The following is a 19,616-nucleotide window of genomic DNA, read 5'->3' as shown; positions in this document are numbered from 1 at the left end:
TTTAAAAAAAAGTGAGGTTGAACTACAGTGGGGCCTTGACTTACGAGTTTAATTCGTTCCAAGACCGAGCTCGTTAAGGAGCTCATTAACTCAAATTACTCTTTCAACTCAATGCAAAAAATCGGCGGAGAGACAGCTGGTATCTCAAAAAACTCGTTAGTTGGGACACTCGTAAGTCAAGGCCCCACTGTACTCGTATATCTGCTGATGTGGAAAGGTGACCATGGGGTAGCATTACATGGAAAAAATAAGTCACAGAACAATGTAGTTTTATGTGGCCATATTTGTGTTAAAAAATGCAAACATTCCACATTGTTAACAGTGATTACCTCTGGGGAGAGGATAGGGAGTGGGGGGGAGGGGGTGAAACGAAGGGAAGACTTCCGCTTTCAACTGTATAACCTAGTATTTAAATGTCCCTAATGAGCACGTCATCTGTCTTAATAAAGAACAAGTGCTGTGATAAACACAGTCTTTTCTTCCATCCCTTCCTCCTCACATCAACTTTCTAGGTAGGAAAGTTTCTCAACCATGAATTCCCACCCTGGACTTGAGGGCTGAGCGGATTGTAGGAAACAGTCACTCATTGACAGTGTCAGTGGGCTGTGCCTGTGTGTGTCCCTCGTAGCCTGGTTTTCCTTCCTGTCAGCTGAGAACTGTGTGGACTTTGTGCCCCTCCATCCGACCCCTGGGCTATACTAGTATATAATTTAGACGCAGGGAATGGGTGGTCTGTAGCATGTCCGTTTTCTTAGGGTAGTTGCTATGGACTGAGTTGTCCCTAAAACTCATGTTGAAACCATAACCCCAGTGTGATGGTGTTCGGAGCGGGGGCCTTTGGGAGGTGACTAGGGCTAGATGAGGTCTTGAGGGTGGGGCCCTCGTGATGGGGTTAATGTCCTGATAAAAAGAGGACTAGACTGCACTAAGGAAGGCCATGTAAGGACATAACCAGGAAGAATGCCTTCAGCAAGAATCTGACCATGGCCCTGGCCGGTTTGGCTCAGTGGATAGGCCTGCGGACCGAAGGGTCCCAGGTTTGATTTCGGTCAAGGGCACATGCCTGGGTTGCAGGCTTGATCCCCAGTAGGGGCCATGCAGGAGGCAGCCGATCAATGATTCTCTCTCATTGATGTTTCTCCCTTTTCCTTCCTCTCTGAAATCGATAAAAATATATTTTAAAAAAGAATCATAAAAAAAAAGAATCTGAACATGGACCTCCAGCCCCCAGAATGTGAGAAGACAATGTTTGCTGTTTAGGCCGTCCAGGTATAGCAGCCGAGTTTGCTAAGACAGGGTCCTCCAGACCTGGGTGGGGTCGGCTTTAGCAGGGATGTTCACATTGTGCACAGCTGAGAGCTGTAGTCCAAAAATGAGACCTTGTTGTAGGGCCAGAGGGCCCTCCCTGGCCCATCGTTAAATGACCATGTTTAATGCACCCCCAGAACAGACCAGGCGTGCTTACTGCTCGCGGGCCAGCCTGCCGTGAATTGCCCAAATAACTAAGTTTGGAACTTTTTTTTTTTTTTTTTTTTTTTTGCTGCTTTATGACTTCAGGACTTGAGTCCCCAAATGGAAAGCAAAGTCCCCTTTGACCCCTAGGCAGAGTCCAACTTTTATGGCCTTGTTTGGATCCTGCAGCATTCAACTGTAAAATCTTGCCTGATGAGAGTTAATCAAGCAGGGCCGATACCATCTGGCCTTGTTTGTACCAACTCCAGTGACAAAACATCCGATTTACTTATTAACAGTTGGAATGTATTCCAGGATTTGGTTGAGTTTACCTGTGTTGGGAAGTAGATTTAATATTTACAAATAAGGAACTTAACTCGGACAGGAATACGTTGTTTGGAGCCCTGTGCATGACACTATTTACAGAGACGAAATGGCGAAAGGAAGTACCATGTATTAAGCACCTACTATATGCCAGGCGATTATCACACGATTTTATTTAATCCTCCCAGCAACTGCTCAAGTTGGAGAGCCAGAGAGGCAGTAGATTTAGGGTGACGCTTGTGGCTTTGAAGCAAGACGTCTTGCCTGCTTGAATCCCAGTCCAGGCGCTTTCTAGCTGTGACTGGGGCCAGTTACACAGTCTCTGTTTGTGCCTTGGTTTCTTTACTATGAAGCAATGATAATAAAAGCACTCACTTACCGTAGGGTGGTTGAAGAGACTGGCTTATTACATGAAAAGCACTTAAAATAGCTGTTGGTCCAAGGAAGTGCTGGGTAAGTGTTAGCTGGCATTGCGGTTACCAACCTCTACTTGCAGATGAGGCTCTGAGAGGTGAAATGACTTGGTCAAGGTCACCCCTGCTAGAGAGCAGCAGAGTTGGGTCATTCTGCCTGTCCTGCCTCCCCAGTGGGGAAGGAGTATAGAAAATAGAAAACAGATAGTATTTGACCTTGAGGTCCTGCCACCTTCCATCCACCTACCTTAGGGACTGTATTAGGTTTAGGATCTCACACCAGGCTGATCAGTTCAAGTTCATACTCCAAGGCCGGTGGTCAGAGCAGCTGTGAGAAAGGCAATTGGGTCCTTGGTAGTCCCTGTCCTCCACCAATCCCAGGCTGACTGCGTGCGTGTACACACAAACACACATACTTGATTGCACACGTCATCTTTCATACACATCTGTGTGTATCCTGGCTTCCAAGCTGAGTGATGTTGGGTAGGCTCCCCTCACCTCTCTGAGCTTCAGTTTCCTCAGATTAAAAGTAGGCACATAAATACACAGCTCGTGGGTTTGTTGTGAAAATTATAAAGTGCCAGAATATGCTTGCACATTGCAGATGTTCAACAAATGATACTTATCACTATGTGTATTTTGAAAATATACTTAATGGTAGATACTGCCTTCCAAGTCAATTGTTTCATAGACGTGTCAGAAGTCCGAGCCGAGGGAAACTTTGGAAATCATGTGGTCCAAACCATGCATGTTACAGGTGAGAAAAAGAAGGGTGATGGAGGGCCACGGAGACAGCTGGGAGCGGAAGTGAGATAGCCCACACTCCCTGCCTCCAGGTCAGGACACCAGGAGGGTGAAGATCCAGCTCACAGGTGCTTCCTAAGCCTCTCTCTGGGCCTCCCGTCGATTCCAATCAGTCAGCTTAAGCCCCAATCGGCCTGGAGAGAATCGGATGTGTTTGGTCTGGGTGGGGCCCAAGCATTAGGGTTGTTTGAGCAGCTCTTTAGGGTGACTCTGAAGTGCATCCAGTGTTGAGAGTCACTGTCCTGTGTGATTTGGATTCTGTGCTTCTCTCTCCCCCTCCATCCATCCCATTAGACCACCAGGTCCTCTTGATTGTGACAGGGCCCTGGCCAGTCTCCCCACCCTGTCTGTCACAGTGAACACGCAGGAAAGTCTTCCTAAAATGCACGTTGGAATATCCCCCTGCTCCAGACCTGCAGCGGCTCCGTCGCTGCGTGGAAGGCCTGCCCCTCAGCACAGCACAGAGGCCCTCTGGTCTGGGCCCTGCCCATTCTCTGGCCTCGTCTCCGGACTGTCCTGCATCCCCCCCTTTGTGATCGGTGATGCTGCACAACATAGAAGCGCCTCTGCCTCACCCTACCTTTGTGCCTGCAGTGAGCTCTTCTCTGGATCTGGAATGCTTCCCCTCCTCTGAGTCCTGGAGCAGTTCCTGCTCAGCCTTGAAGAGGAAGCGCAGGAGCCCCGATTCCACCCCAACTTAGGGTCTGTCCTTTGTGCGAGGACAGCATCGAGGGTCTTCCTGTACCCCAGTCCTTACGCTGGGTTGCTGTGACCTTTGCCCCACTAGAAGGTGAGCTGAGGGTAAGGACCACACCTTGTCCATCCCTATCGCCTGGTCTGTCCTTGATGGACCCTGACATTAATGGCCTCACAGTGCTTCCCAAATCCAATGCAGACTTACACAGTAGAATGTTCCCTGAGAGGTATATAATAGGTGCTTAATAAATACTTGCCAAGCCCTGGCTGGCGTGGCTCATTTGGCTGGAACGTTGTCCCATGCACCAGAGGCTCACAAGTTTGATTTCCGGTCAGGGCACATACCCAGGTTTCAATTTCAGTCCCCAGCTGGAGCACATGTGGGAGGCAATGTTACTCTCTCACATTGATGTGTTTCTCTCCCTCTCCCTCTCCCTCAAATCATTTTTTTAAAAAAGTACTTGCCAAATAATTACTTGAAACCATTTCCAAACAAAAAGGCCACATTTACTCTGATGTTTCCATTATAAATATATTTTTTTAAATTTAACAAGACTGATTAACACAGGAAACAGTTAATGAATGGAATTGTGCATATGGTCGTCAGTTACATTGTGACATGTTAATTTCTTTATCATTTATTGGCACTGTCAACAGAATACTGTAAACAAGATCACTTTGTATGCGCAGGTCGGCGATGCTCCCTAGCTATGGTACCATGAGCTAACAGATAGATAGATAGCTACGTACAGATATACTAGATGTGCACAATTTTGCATGGTTACTGAGTGTCAGTAAAAATTATAAAAAAATGCCCATTTATAATAAAAAGGAGGATGTACTAAGACTTGCTATTACTGGACCTTGTTTTCTGTAAAAGTGACGAGATTTGCTAGGGACACTTACTAAACTCTATGGCACTGATGTAAGATGGACCCTTCCCAGCCCCTCGGCCACAGAAGTCCTTCTCCCTGGGCCCTGCCCTGCCTGGAAACCTGTCCACTGCACCCCCACCCTGAGTTTTCACAACCCGCCCCAGGTTCCTACCACCTCGGGCTCTGTCGGGAATTCTTTTCCTTGAAATCCTTCCACCCATCTCCCCACCCCCAAAAGCAGATGTCTTCAGAACTCTTTAGGCCCTGAGCCAACAAGAACTCGATAAATGGCTTAAAAAGTTTTATGAGAATAACTTCCCTTGGTAAGAGGTGGATAAGTCTGGAAATGACTTTCTAGATAAAGTGGTTTCATTTTTCTGTCAATGCCCTCTGGGAAGAGAACATAATACTGAAGCTACTCTCTCCACCAAGGAGAGGCAAGTTTCTGACTGTGCCTTAGCTCAAAAACCTTCTGGACTCCAGGAATCTTATTGTAGGTTTGCATCCAGTGCTGAAATTCTCAGGACAAATCACACTCTTGCCAAAAAATGAATTGTGGTTTGGTATTGGTATGCATTTTTCTTGTTCAGTAAGGTCTTGAATCCTGGGCTACTGCCTGTGGAATCTGGATCCCCAGTGAAAGGTGGGACTGTGAACTGGTAGGTCTATGCACATGCTGTTCCCTTTCTGCAACACTGATCCTTGCCTTGCTTTTTGGTGAACTCCTGCTCACTCTGCAAAACCCTGCTCAAACATTACTTTCTCCTTGAAACCTCTGCTGACCCTTAGACGGACTGGGGCCCTCCCTTCAATTTCCAGATGCTCCTCTACATACCTCTGTTACAGCACTTGCCACTCTGCTTTAATTACCGGTTTAAAAGTCTGTTTTCCACTATGGGATGTGAGTCCCCTAAGGGCCAGGACCATGCTTTATTTGTAATCCTAGTAGTTAGAACTGGGCCTGGGACAGAGCAGGTATTTAAAGCAAGTTTCATGAATGAATGATTGAATAAACAAATATACAAATGAGTGAAACCTCACAGAGGGGGGTGGGCATACATCTCCATTTAGCCGGCAGCATAAATGGCCTTAAACACGGCAGAACTCCTTTAAAGCAATGGATTAGCACTAACTGCAAGAATTCGAAGTGAACGGGAACTCACGGGTCTGTCGTGTCTGTAAGACAGTCGCTGACCAAGTCTCCGGGTGGTTAGTTATTAGAAGAGCAAAGTGCTGAGAGGAGAACCTGGCTATGCCTGTCTTCCCAAACCATCGGGGACAAGTGGCTTCCTCTGGGACAGAGGACACAAGGCAGACTGTCTCCCTCTCCCCACGAGACCGCCCTTCATTGCTCTAGGACCATCGGGTGCTCTTTATAGGTGCCGGTGAACAGTCAGTTCCCAGAAGCCTAGCCTCAGCGGAGTCCCCTGAGCCCCAGCCACAGTGCAGTCAAGCCTTTAGGACCGCGTGCCTGGGACTCCACACGTGTCAGGAGAACCCTGGTTTGGAGGGGGAGGGACAAGGACACCGCCTGAACCACTGCCTGTTTCCCTGTGCGGAGCTCGGGCGCCGTGGGTTCACGATGCTCCCCTCGAGAAGAAACCTACTTGAGCAATGGGCTGCCTGTGCCGCAACTGCCGGTGGAGCAAAGGTGGATGAGCCAGAGCGGGAAAGAGCCTCCGGGGTGAGGGTCCAAAAGGCAGCCGCCCCCGGGGCCAGGGAGACAGGAGGCAGTGCCTTGTCCCAGGCCCTGGGCTCCGGCTCCTGGAGACTGGCTGGTGCTTCTGCCCGGGCAGCTCATGGGTGTCCCCGGGTGCCCCTGCTCAGGCTGCAGGTTTGTTTCCTGGGGCCTCGGTTCACATGTCACAGGGGGGAGAGCTTGGGGGAATGAAGGAAGCAAGTAAGGACGGACCATCCAGGATGCCACCCGGGGAGTCGCCAAAGCCCCGTCCAGGACAGGAATCCACAGATGCCCTGGGAGGAGTGGCCCAAAGCTGCAGAGGCCGGAAGGCCCCTCCCCACCCTCCCTGGCTCAGTCCCCATGTCCCTACAATCCTGCCTTCATGTGACTGTCCTGTCCTCCTCTGAACTGTGCCAGCCTCGCTCAGGGCTCCAGGGGTTGGGTGAGGGGCAAGCATGTTTGTTGCACAGGGTGAGGGAGCAGCGTCCTTGATCACAGAATATGGCACTTGAGAGGGACCGGAACCCAGGAGTCCCAGCCACCAGTCCCTGGAGCATCCCCTGACTGGCTTCAAAGACGTTGTTGGGGTCAAGGGTGGGCAGATACATGGCCAGGACCCTCACGGCCCTTCCTAAGACTCTGTCCGGGGCTCAAGCAGAATTTCTGGGCTTAATCCGATGGGCACCCTTGGCTCTGCAGGGAGGAAAACCAAAACCTGTCCCCCCATCCTCTCCCCTCCCCCCAGCCACCAAAACCATCCCCTCCCACACACCACCCTTCAGCTTATGCATTCACCTCGGATACTTTAAGTGAAAACATGAATTAGGCAAACTAATCAATTTGACAACTGCTGAGATCAGGGCTTTCTCAGAGCGTAGCGGAAATGGCTTCTTTACTTGAAGTCGGCTAAGATGTCGCTGAAAATATTGAGGAACAGGTGTGCGTGGTGATCCCTGAAGACCAGAGTGGGACGGAAGCGGATGGATTTGTCACCACAGCCTCCCAACACCACACCTGAAAGAAATGGCAGGAGGTCGGCTAGGAGCTTGGGCTCAGAGTCCCCGGCTGTGAGAGCCAGGAGGGTGCTTGCTTACACACGAGGAACCCCCAAGCCATTCTATCCATCCGGGCTTCTGGCTACCCTTCCCTCCATGCACTCATCCATCTTTACTCCCTTTCTCTCTTCCTTCATCCATTCCTCCCTCCCTCCCTCCCTCCCTCCCACTTTGAATGCCTGCTCTGCTGCCCCTGAACTGGCTCTGAAGATAGAGAAATCCTGAGGTCAGTCCTTGCCTTCCCGGGACTCACGGTGAAGTGGAGAAAGGAAATAAGTACATCAGAGAAAGCGAGGCAGGTCGGAAGCAGGCACGTGGGCAGAGCTGTCACCGAGGAGGGACAGACCTGCTTATTTTAAAGGGCAGCTTCACATTGACATGCTGGGTGTCCTTGTCTCCATTGCTTAGCGTCTCTGAAACTGAGCTTTCTCCTTTAAAGAGGAGGCAAATCACCCTGCCCTCCGGGGCTGGTGCAGGGCTCCATACGATGGTACAAGTGAAAGACACCGTGCTCCACACATAGGAGGTGCTCTCATCTCCCCACTCTATCCCCCGCTTAAAACGCTCGTATGGCCTCCCATGGCTCTTAGGAAAAAGTCCAGAATCTTGAACCTGGTCCACAGGCTGACATGATGCGGCCTGGCAGCCCCTCCCGGCTTCGTTCCCGCTAGCCTACTGGACCCTAACCATCTCCCATTCTTTTGGTTTCTCCAGCTCCAGCCTACCTCAGCTAATTGTACATGTCCACCCTTCTGCCCGGAATGCTCTTCCTGACTTTCTTCACTGGGCCAATCCTTCCATCCGTCAAGGCTTCAGGTAAAATGCCACTTCCTCAAGGAAGCCTTCCCGGATTTTCTGGACATTTCCCCCAGCTATTCACTCTCTTAGGCCCCTTTCCTCTTCCCTAGGATTTATAAATACAATTGGTTGTTTCTGAAAGAGTCTCTTTCACGCCACCCTTCTTGCTAGACTATAAGCTCCTTGAAGGAAGGGATCCTTATGGTCATGTTCATCATCATGACTCCAGGGTTGGTGTCGGTCTTCTCAGTGAATACTTGGTGAATGGATAACATGCAGAGTATTGTTAGTCCTGTGTACCACCTGCCCCATGCCAGGGTGACCTGGGCACCGACGAAGCCCGGCTTCCCCTCTGGCCTGCTTACCTTTGCTTCTGGCTATTGAAATGAGTTTATTCCGTGTGGGTTCATCTGGAGCGTCGAAGGAGCAGAAGGTGCCTCGTCCTCTCACTCTGCTGATGAACTGGGGGTACCGGGCCTGCAGTGGGGGAAACAAGGCTGGCATCAACGCCTGTCACCTGTGTGCCAGCTGGTTCCGTGGCTGTGGTTCCTCAAATGCCCCTCCTCCAGGGTCCAGCCCTTGGGCCTCTGCGTGGACTGGCAGGGCCACTGTGGGGTTCGGAGCTCTGGCTCCGGAGACATCCAGTTCTGGGTTCAAACCCCAGCTTGACCCTTTCTCACTGTTCAGCCTTGGCCATGTCATTTATGTGGCCGGAGTCTCAGTGTCCTCTTCGGTAAACTGACGGGCATGACTGCTATTGACCCCAAGGTGCCGTGGTAAGAATTTAGTGAGATGAGGTTAAAGCCTGGCACTTGGATACCAGCCATCTTTATTTATTAGAAATTCTTCTAAAAAAGTGGAGATTGATTCTTCTAAGCAAAAGAGCTCACCCTCACTCAAGGCTTTGAGGCTGGGAGTTGTAATGGGGTGAATAGTGGCCCCTCCCCAAATTTATGTTGACTTAAGAACTTGGGAATGTGACCTTGTTTGAAAACAGGGTCTTTGCTGATGTAATGAGGTGAAGGTGAGGTCCCACTGGGTTAGGGTGGGCCCGACATCCAATGATTGGCATCTTTATCAGACGAGGGACATTTGGTCACACACAGAGAGAGGAGAGAACGCCACGTGAGAACAGAAGAGAGGTGAGAGGGATGCAGCTGCCAGCCAGGAACACCACGGTTGCCGCAACCACGAGATGCACGCAGAGGCCTGGGATGGGTTCTCCCTCAGCGCCTCCAGGAATCTGTGCTGCCTGTATCCCGACGTCAGGCTTCTGGCTTCCAGAGGATGAAAACAAAGTCTAGTTTGAAGCCACCAGTTTTTGGTAATTTGTTCACACAGCCCCAGGAAGTGAATACGGTCACCCAGAAGAAAGAATCTTATTCCTTATGAGGAAGTGGGGTTCCTCCCACCATCCATCGTTCATGTGAAGGGCAGCAAACGGGCCTTGGATAACCCAACATAATTTCAGGTACCGGGGATAGAGATGGGGGACAAGTGCCGTTTTGTTACAGCCCCTTGTCAGGCACTGGAAAGAAAGTCATATTCCGGTGATAACGAAAACCCTGTACATGTGCGGGGATCTCTGCTCGGCACTTACACGCATGATCCTGAATCCCCACTCCACGGGTGCAGGACCCTTCTGGTCTCCACAGGTGAGGAAACGAGGCACAGAAGTCGCTCCAGCATCAGCTCCATTCACCCTGCACCGCTGACTGGCGGGAAGCCAGCGATTTCAACACTCTCCTCTCCCATCAGAGTGTGGAGGCGGGAACAAGGTCTCATCCATTTGGACACCACTTTGTGGCCCCTTCTTTATCTCTCTCTCTCTCTCTCTCTCTCTCTCTCTCTCACTAGGGCATAGTAACTGTTTGATTAATTAATGCAGGAGTGGAAATCCCTACCCCCTCCTCACTGTATGGCTTTGCTTGTTGCCTCTAGGCCTTCATATCTACAGGCATCCTTTTGTCTCACCCACTTGTCTAGTTCATTATTTTAGGGCATCCCTGTCATCTTATCTCTTTCTTGCCTGTAGCTTTATAAGACCCTGACAAGGATGCCTAACTGCTCCCATGCCTTTATTTATTATTATTTATTTTTTAAAATTTATTTTTTAAAAAATAGTTTATTGAAGAAGGGAGAAGAGAGAAACATTGATGTGTGTAACATCCATCAGCTGCCTCCTGCATGCCCCCTACCAGGGATTGGGGATCTAGCTCGCCACCTGGGCATGTGCCCTGACCAGGAATTGAACCAGCACCCAACTGAGCCACACCAGCCAGGGTGCTCCTGTCCCTTTAAATGAGCCAGCTCAGGGCTCCTAAAAGCGAGATGTTAGTCTTGGCTCTGGGATGGTTCCATGGAAGCCTTTTTTGTGATATCATCCTTCATATGGAACCACTGTGGACCCTGAGAGAAAGGTCTTCTGGTGGCTAACTGGGCTCAAATGGAAAAACACATAACACAACCAACCAACCAAACAAACAACCCCCCGTTTCGGCAAAGGGGCTTCTCATGCAAGGAACACTTCAGGGAGAAGCCTGTACTGAACTACCTGGCCCTGCAATGAACTACCCGCCTGCCCTGTGTTCCTGCCATCTGAGCCAGCCCCGGAGTCCTATTTCAACCAATAGAATGAGGCTTCCCCATCCAGTTGGAGCTGCACAGCTCCAACCAACAAGAGTGGCTCTATTCTGACCAATCAGGACAATGCCTTTTGGACCAATCAAACTTTGAGGATTTGGAGTCCTCATTTGCATTAGGACAGACCAATCAGGGACCAGAGGTAGGGACTTCTGACTATATAAGCCAGCTCCCTCTGGCTTTGGCAGCGCACTTTCCTTCCCTTTCCTTCCCTTTCCGTGGAGGACTGAAGACTGTTTCTCCAGCTGGCCAGCATGGGCCAGAGCACTCTGGCATTGACTCGAGCAGAGCAGAGCTCACTAGCTGGAGAGGGGCCTGGTTCCAGGACTGTCTCACAGCTGTGCTGTATCACAGTTGAGCTGTTTTGCACTGAATAAAATTTCCTTTTTCACCGGCACCCCAAATTGGGGATTCCTGTTGGGGCCATGGACCATTAGTTGACACCACTTTGGGAAACCCTGTTCTCAGGTCAGCACAGGGAGCAGCCGTGTTCATGACAGCCCAGAACTGCCAGGTCCCCACCAGGTGGGGCCCTGGCTGCGTCCACATCTGTACGCAGGGCCCAGGTATCAACCAGGGGGATAAAGGACACCGGCCACTTCTCCTGCCCCATCGGGGGACGGGGAAGGAGCACCCCCACAGGAAGGAAGGGCCTGATCCATTGCAGAGGCTTTTCCTAGCGCCTGCTTCTGCCCAACCTCAGTTTAAATGTAAATCCACCCCAAAAAGAAAAAGGAATTCTTGTTTTAACAGCCACACTTCAGAGTCTTTGCAATCGGGCAGATCTGAGTTTAAGATCTGGAGTCTTTGCTGCTGCTCACCTTCCCAAACCTCCTTGTTCTCATCCAGAAAGTGAGGATCATCATTTTTTCTCAAGTTTGAATTGTTCTGAGTTAGGGCTGCCAGGTAAAATACAGGATGCCCCGTTACATCTGAATTTCAGATAAACAACTTACAACTTTTAGTATAAGTAGGTCCTAAATGTTGCATAGGGTATACTTTTATGCTAAAGAAGAGTTGCCGTTTTTCAAATGAAACTGGCGTCCCGTGTAATTGGCTAAATCTGGCACCCTGCCCGGCGCCGGGGTGGTCTCTGAGCTCCTGCCTCTGCACCTGCCGGGGAGCGGGTGGGATGCCGCGAGGAAGGGCCCAGACGCTGCCCTGGGGCGTGGGGAGCCGGTGGGGTCCTGGGAGAGCTGGGGTGGGGCCGCGCTGGGCGGGTACCTGGAGGTCCAGCAGCCCCGTGAGCAGGGCCTTCCCGGCATGGGTTGCGTTTTTCAGCAGGTCCTCCCGCTTGATGACATTGATGACCTCGGCCAGCAGCAGGTTCTTGCACGGGTCCCCCAGCCAGGTGTTAAAGATCCGGTACGGCTGGAACGAGGCAGGGGGTTGGAAAGGTTCACACACGGGCACAGCCTCAGGGGCCACTTCCCCCGGACACCTTGTCCCCATGTAAGAAGAGAGAAACGAAGCCAGCGAGCACCCACTAAGGGCCGGGGAGGATAACCCATACTGTCTCATTGAATTCTTTCCACAACGACCACCCCATGGGGAGGTATGGCTATTAGTGTAACTAATCAGGGAGGCCAAGTCCTCTGCATGCAGGGAAATCCCTCAGTCCTGGGGAAATCAAGATAGTTGGCCCCTAATATAATCTTCATTGTATAGAGGAGGAAGCTGAGCTTCTGAGAGGTTAAGTGATTTGTCCAGAAAAGATATAGCTCATAGGTAGTGGACTCAAGAGTGGATTGATGGCAGTCTGGCCCTCAAAGACCACCCAGTTTATTCCCCCATGAATTATTCAGGGTGTCAGCGCAGCCAATATAGAACATACTTCCCAGCCTCTCCTGCAGTTAGGAGTGGCCATGTGACCAGATCTGAGTCAGAGTGTTAGAGAGAGAAGTGTTGTGGGAGTTCTGGGAAGGCCACTAAGGATAAAGAGAGGGTCACTGTGTGCTTCCCTCCTTTCTCCTCTCTACTGCGTCGAATTGGGATGTGATGGCTGGAGCTTCAGAGCCATTTTGGAGCATGAGGCATCCTCGATGTAGGAGTGGTGGAAGGAAGGACCCTAAGGTCCTGATAACTGTGTGTGTGTGTGTGTGTGTGTATGAGAATCCATATTTACACGTGGTAGGACAGTGTAGTAGTTAAGAGCAGGGCTCTGGGTCTGAATCCTGACTTTATCCCTTAATGGGCTGTGTGATCTTGGACAGCTTACTTAACCCACCTGTGCCCGATTCCTCATTAGTAAACTGGGAGAGAAACATAACACCCACTTGGTTAGATTGTTGTAAGGACTAAAAGTACATGAAGGGTGCTTAGAACTGGGTCAGGCACAGAGCAAATGCTCAGTTCACAACAGTTACCAACACAGAAAATTTAGAACACTGACAGTGGACTGATAGGCAGCCAGCCCAGCAGAGAGAGCAGGGTGATCATAATCACTGGAGAATTAAATCGACAAGAATTGGGCCTTAGAAAGCTTCTGTGGTACAGTAACTGTCTGCTCCGTTCCTGGTTTGAGAGAAAGGAGTAGCCCTGAGAAAGGAATGCCGCCTCCCTCCCTGCCCTGGAAGGAGAGGGGGGTGCGGGGGAGGGTGCGGGTGCGGGGGTGGGGGCGGGCACTCACAGCATTGGGCCTGAGCTCCTCCCTGTGGAAGAAGCCCCCGGTCATCATCTTCTTGCTGAAGGTCATCACGTCTGCAGGGTCATCCAAGCCCCAGTGCTCGTGGGCCCAGAACTTGCCGGTGCAGCCCCCTCCTGTCTGGACCTCATCCACCAAGAAGGCACAGCCATGCTGGAGAGAGAGGAGGGGGAAATAAACACCCCCCACAATCGACCAACCTCCAACTCCCTCATCCAGCCAGAGAGGCCTTGCTTTCTGAAGTGCGAGCCACGGCTATGTTCTTGGAAAAACTAAACAACAGCTTAAGTGGGCAGTTCCAGCAGAGCTGTGTCTGCAGGGTTCCTCCAGCTGCCGAGCTGGAACCAACCAGAACATGGAATCCCCTGACCAAAGCGCGGCGGCATCTCACTTGGCTGCAGTCCTGAGCAAGCCGACCCTCTCAGGAGGAGACGGGGCCCAGCAGCAGGGCCAGCCCTGTTTCCCTAACAGCTGTCATCACCAGGACTGTGATTTACTTAGTGTTTGTGTTTAAATCGAGCCTTGGCATTTAACCTTCATCCGTGAACTTGCTGGTTGGATGTGCCGTTTGTCCATCCAGGGCATTAAAATAAACACGGTATTCACACAAAGTCTGTTCATGTTGCCTCTGTTGAATGTGGGCCACACTGGGTGAAGGGTGAGGTGGGGTCTCTAGGAAGAAAAGGGTGGAGGCTGCGGCCTTCCCTGGAATCTGTTGATGACAAAAGCCTCTGACTAAGAGGGCAGGCTGGACAGACGCTGGCCTTGCAAAACCATTTCAGGGAAGAATTCCCTGACCTTTCCCTGCCCTCAGATTCTCTACGGTGAGGCCAACAGGCAGCCTCTGAACACCTGGACGTTTACAAGGCCCCAAAGCTACCCTTTGCTCTGGGAAACCGGCTGGAAATGGCCTGTGGCCCCGTCCAAGCTGGGCCCGTGCACTGACCTTCCTGGAGATGTCTCTCAGCTTCCGGAAGAAGTCGTCGGAGGCGTGGTTGTCTCCACCCTCCGACTGGATGGGCTCCACGATGATCCCGGCCACCGTCCTCTTCTTTTTCCGATATTTCACGATCAGATCCTCCACCTGGATTCCACAGCGGGAAGGGACAGTGGCTCGTGGGGGCTCCTGAGCAGCACCCACAAATGGGCATGTGGGGTCCCATGCCTCCCCCCTGGAAGTTATGTTGAAAATGCTTTTGTGTGCACTTCCGGTGAAGACTGCGATACCACTCAGAGCCACACATGTGGAGGGGATGTGTCCTACTGAGGACTGGGCCAGCCCCTGCGGGATACAGACTGCTAACCTGCAGCAAATTATTTAACTTTCTGAAGCCTCACTTCCCAATCTGTGCAGTGGGCATGCTGGCAGAATCTATTGTTGTTGCTGTTATATTATTATTATTGGTAGGTGAGCCCTTTCTCTGCAGAACCTGGGATGAAAACTTGTTTAAAAAGCTGAGGCCCGGCCGGCATGGCTCAGCAATTGAGTGTTGACCCAGGAACCAAGAGGTTACCGGTTCGATTCCCAGTCAGGGCACATGCCGGGTTGCGGGCTCGATCCTCAGTGGGAGGCATGCAGGAGGCAGCTGATCAATGATGTTTCTCTCTCATCGATGTTTCTATCTCTTCATCCCTCTCCCTTCCTCTCTCTCTAAAAATCAATAAAAACATATCTTTAAAAAAAAGCTGAGGCCAAACTCATCTACAGTGATAGAAATCCAAAGCAGTGGTTGCACAGAGAGGGTAGGGGTGGGGATCGGGGTCCTGGATCGACTCCTCAGACTGATCCAAAGACATTTCCCAGGCAATAAGGTGCCTTTGGAATGATGATTACTTGAGTACATTTATTTGCCAAAACATATTGAACTAGGTGTTTATTATTATTATTATTATTTTGTTGTTAATCCTCACCCGAGGATATATTTCCCATTGACTTTTAGGGAGAGTGGAAGAGAGGGAAAGACAGAGAGAAACATCATTGTGAGAGAGACACATCAATTGGTTGCTTTCCACATGTCCCCTGACTGGGGCCTGGGCTGGGAGGATTGAGCCTGCAACCAAGGTGTGTGCCCTTGACTGGAAATGAACCTGGGACCCTTCAGTCTGCAGGCTGACGCTCTACCCACTGAGCAAAACCGGCTAGGGTGAACTAGGCATTTAAATGAGTGCATTTTATGGTATGTAAATTATGTTAATAAAGTTGAAATTGATTTTTTAAAAAATCTGTCAACAGTGATGGGGTTGTACGGAAAGCCCCTGATTGGCTCTAAGTGGTTGTATTTCTTACATTCTTGTTCTAATATGGGCATCACCTTATAGATAATAAAGAGTAGTGATTGTGGTACTTTACTCATAACTTAATAACTACACAGAACTAAAAAGCACTAACCCGTACACCTGGCTAGAATAACAAGGACAAGCTTTCTCTGAGGCAGCGCTAAGGAAAGCCTCCTGCTTGGAGGGCGTGACTTAGGCTGGGTCTCCACCAGTCCCCCAGGGAGCTCTGAGATGCTTCTCTCTGCTTTCAGAGAACCGTCTGCAAGTTGTCATCACGGGGTTACTTTCTCATTTGTTCGGAGCTGGGGTTTCTACTACCCCACACTCTCCAGTAAGATGGCCATGAGCCACATGTGGCTGCTGGCACGAGCCATATTAACTGGTCCAAACTGAGACGTGTCTGAGTGTAAAACACTCACAGGATTTCAAAGATTTAACACCGAGAAGAGAAAAATCTCTCATCAATCATGTGTAAGTATTAGTTACATTTTGACCTGATACTATTTTGGGTGGATTGGGTTCCATAAAATGTTACTGAAATTAATTTCATCCATTTCTTTTTACTTTTACAAAACGTGATTATGAGAAAGTGGTAATGACCTCTGTGGCTTGCCTCACCTTCCTGTTGGGCAGTGTCCGGACTCCATTATCTTGTCTCTTTTATTTACCACGAAACACCCAGCACCCTGCACTTCGCTTCCCGCCTGTAGGCATTAACTAAAGAAAGATGTGCCTACGAGGCACACCAGCCCCAGAGTAGCCTTATTGGAGCTCAAATCCCAACCTCAAGAGCGAGAGCCATTTCCCCCAGCAGCAGCATCCTTCCAGTGTCTTACATGGAACCCCAATACGTGGGACAGATCAAAAGGAGCTCCTCTGGCTGAAGGGGAGGCAACAGGGGTACACGTCCTCAGGGCCCCCCTGCCCCCGGAGGCTCCGAAAGCAGCACCAGGATCCGGGAGAAGGCTGACAAATGCTGGACCAGAGGATCCTGTGCAGCCACCTTTCCTACGAGCTGCCCTTGTTCTGTCCATCAATTCACTTTCTCTAGTCTAGTCACTGACGCTCGCCTCCAAAGACATGTGAGTGATGCTGAAGTTGGTACCAGGAGCGGGCTGATGGACGCTGGGTGGCAAAATCAATGTGCCATTACCTCCCCGATATGAAACACTGGGCTAGGGGGCCTCTGGGTCCCTATGTCCCTCCCAGGGAGACCCATGCAGGCCCAGGTAAGCCCGTTCTTCCTCTTCTCCAGGCGAGGTCGTGGGGTGGCGAGGGTACGGGGATGGGGCGTGGGAGGGTCTGGAAGGTCCCGTTACCTCTTCTAGGCAGCGGGCCTCTTCTTGCTGGTTCTCCTTCACAAACTCCTCCAGAGGGTACTTCAGCCGTGGGAACGGTGCGATGGGCCAGTCGAAGGAAGGGATGTCGATCTTGTGAATAGCTTTGGAATGTGTGGTCGCTAAGCAACCTGCCCCCCCACAAAACAGAGAGAGTGGTTGGTTTGGGGGAGCACAGTGAACAGTCTTCAAAAAGCAGATGGGCATTTCAAGTCAAGACCTCAAATGCCCAGGAGGCCTGCTGCCTGCAGAACCCCAGTTCCTGTAACAGCCTGAAGCTGAACCCATGAACCGTGTGTGTGTGTTTGTGTGTGCTTGTGCACGTTTGTGCGTGTGTATGTGTATGCGTGCGTGTTGCTTTCTCATTCATCACAGATTAAGCACAGGCTTTGAAGGCAGAGAGACAAAGGTTCAAATCCTGGCTCTGCCGCTGGATGGCCTTGAATGTTTCTCTTCTTGCTGCGCCTCGATTTCCCCACCTGCAAAGTGGCAATAAAAATTCCCCCTCTGCAGAGCAGTGTGCGTCAGTGAGACAAGCTGGGAAAACGGCCCCCGCGAGATCAAAGGCAGCCGTCAATATCATTGCCGCTATTATTACTCTAACTGCCTCTGGGGATCCCAGGGGAACCTCCTTACCCATGGTCCTCCCGTGGAACGCGCCCATGAAGGAGAGGATGCTGTAGTCAGGGCAGCCAGGGGCCTAGAAACAAGAAGTAGCAGTCATCAGTCATGGTCGTGAGAAGTGGGGGGCTCTGTGGTTGCTCCTGAGAGTGTGGGGGAGCACCAAACTCTATCAGGAGAACCAGGTGACCCTCCTCAAGCCAAAGTCACAAACTGGACCCCCCACTTCTCTAGCCAGGCAACAGATGTTTTGCCCACATGCAAAGAATTTTAATCAAGAGATTTCACATATATATCTGAACTGTCTTCTCTTAGGTTCTGCACCATTTGGGCCCATTTTGTCGCCCAAGTCTAACATCTGGGCGAGCGCACTGCTCCAGGGCCCACTGCCCGCCTTTCTCCTTTACATCACCTGCCACCACCTGCCGGGCTGCTTGGGGCTTCTGAGTTTTCAATCCCTGTCTGCAGGCTCTTCCAGCTCCTACAGGCTCTCTCCCCGCTCCAGCCTGCTCTGGCTTCCACAGCAACCAGGTGGGCCAGGTGCGGACAGGTGCCTCCCACATGAGGCTGAGCGGGGCACCTCACAGGGAATGCATGCCAGAGCGGGAGGCTGGGCAGGGAGGACCCCCGCCTTCCCATCTCCCCAGGGCGGCTCCCCAGGGCGGCTCCCCAGGACAGGGACACCTGAACTCCCAGTCCTCTCCCCGCCCCCAGTGGATGGCACAGCTGCCATTTCCTGACCCTCCACCTGGCCAGGAATCACACCTGTTTCTAGCTGACTCAGGTAGAACTACTGAGGATGCTGCAGAGGCAACCATGGGGACCCCTAGCCTCTGGGAATTTGATACAGAATGTTCTTTGGCTGGCTGACGTCCACCAGGTACCTGAGACCCAGGAAAAAGCTCCAAGACTTCCTCCTACAAACCACAGTATACTGTCTTGTCATTTCCTGTTGGTAAGGAAACATTTTTTCTTGTTCCTTTGTATAAATATCATATACACACATCTTCACACATTTTTTGGCTGCAGATTAAACAGGAGGAATAAGATGCAAAAATATTGGTGGACTAGGATGCCCACAGATATCAAATGAGAAAGAGACAGGCCACAGTCCATTTCTTTAAAAAAAATGCCCAGGAGAGTTCTAGCTGGTTTGGCTCAGTGGGTAGAGCGTTGGCCTGTGGACTGAAGAGACCTGGGTTTGATTCTGGTCAAGGGCACATGCCCAGGTTGCGGGCTCAATCCCCAGTGTGGAGCGTGCAGGAGGCAGCCAATCAATGATTCTCTCTCATCATTGATGTTTCTATCTCTCTCTCTCTTCCTCACTGAAATCAATAAAAATATATTTTAAAAAATGGCCAGGAGAAAAAAGAAAAAGCTTAAGTTTATATAGGTTTGTATGAATGTGGAGAATGGTATGGATCTATTGCTAGCAAGAGGCGGGATTAGGAATAAAAAATTAAGAAGGCACAAAAGAAAAAAACGGAAGTAAACAATCTCACTAGCCACAGGCATCCCATTATAAACATGTTAGCAGGATTTCTTGTAGTAATTTCCTGTATATTTATTTAGTGTCCATACAATTTATATTCCACTGTTTTCACTAAATTATAGCACAGGTGTTTCCAAGCAAAGAGAAGCCCTTTCTAAGGATTTTTGCTGCAGGATATTGTAGATGTACGTGGTGCATAACTGAGTTCAGTGGCCCTTGATTCTTTTTTTAATCAGCAGACTTTTCTGCCTAAATCATAATGGGGCCCCATAGGTGAAAGGGGGAAGGACAGGCGTGCTCTGAATGAGGCTGGCTGTGAGCTTGGACCTTCCTACTTGGTTTTCCTGTGGTCTCTGCCACCACTGTGCTCAACAGTGGCCTCCTTGGTGCCTTTGGAAACCCTACACTTAACGCCCTTTCCCCACTGCTGGGCGTATAGGGGCTTCCCGTCTTTTTGGTTATTGTTACACTAAGCACCCATGGGTGAATACCCTTGTACATACA

The 19,616-nt window shown here is 50.6% G+C and overlaps 1 protein-coding gene across 1 annotated transcript in view; it reads right to left on the bottom strand.

Moving 5' to 3' along the window:
* Positions 1–4,207: 4,207 nt before the first annotated feature.
* ABAT (4-aminobutyrate aminotransferase) overlaps positions 4,208–19,616 on the bottom strand; it is an 82,669-nt gene continuing 67,260 nt past the window's right edge. The window contains exons 10-16 of the mRNA XM_059693135.1: positions 17,636–17,699; positions 16,982–17,130; positions 14,332–14,469; positions 13,371–13,538; positions 11,966–12,112; positions 8,464–8,575; positions 4,208–7,259 (exon numbers count right to left, since the gene is read on the bottom strand). Of these exons, the coding sequence (XP_059549118.1) occupies positions 7,138–7,259; positions 8,464–8,575; positions 11,966–12,112; positions 13,371–13,538; positions 14,332–14,469; positions 16,982–17,130; positions 17,636–17,699 (900 nt within the window). The 3' untranslated portion in view covers positions 4,208–7,137. The remainder of the gene's footprint in view (positions 7,260–8,463; positions 8,576–11,965; positions 12,113–13,370; positions 13,539–14,331; positions 14,470–16,981; positions 17,131–17,635; positions 17,700–19,616) is intronic.

Source organism: Myotis daubentonii, chromosome 4, assembly GCF_963259705.1.
Source record: "Myotis daubentonii chromosome 4, mMyoDau2.1, whole genome shotgun sequence".
NCBI classification, from domain to species: Eukaryota; Metazoa; Chordata; class Mammalia; order Chiroptera; family Vespertilionidae; genus Myotis; species Myotis daubentonii.
The sequence above is the reverse complement of the archived record's forward strand: the minus strand, read 5'-3'. Positions and strand labels throughout refer to the sequence as shown.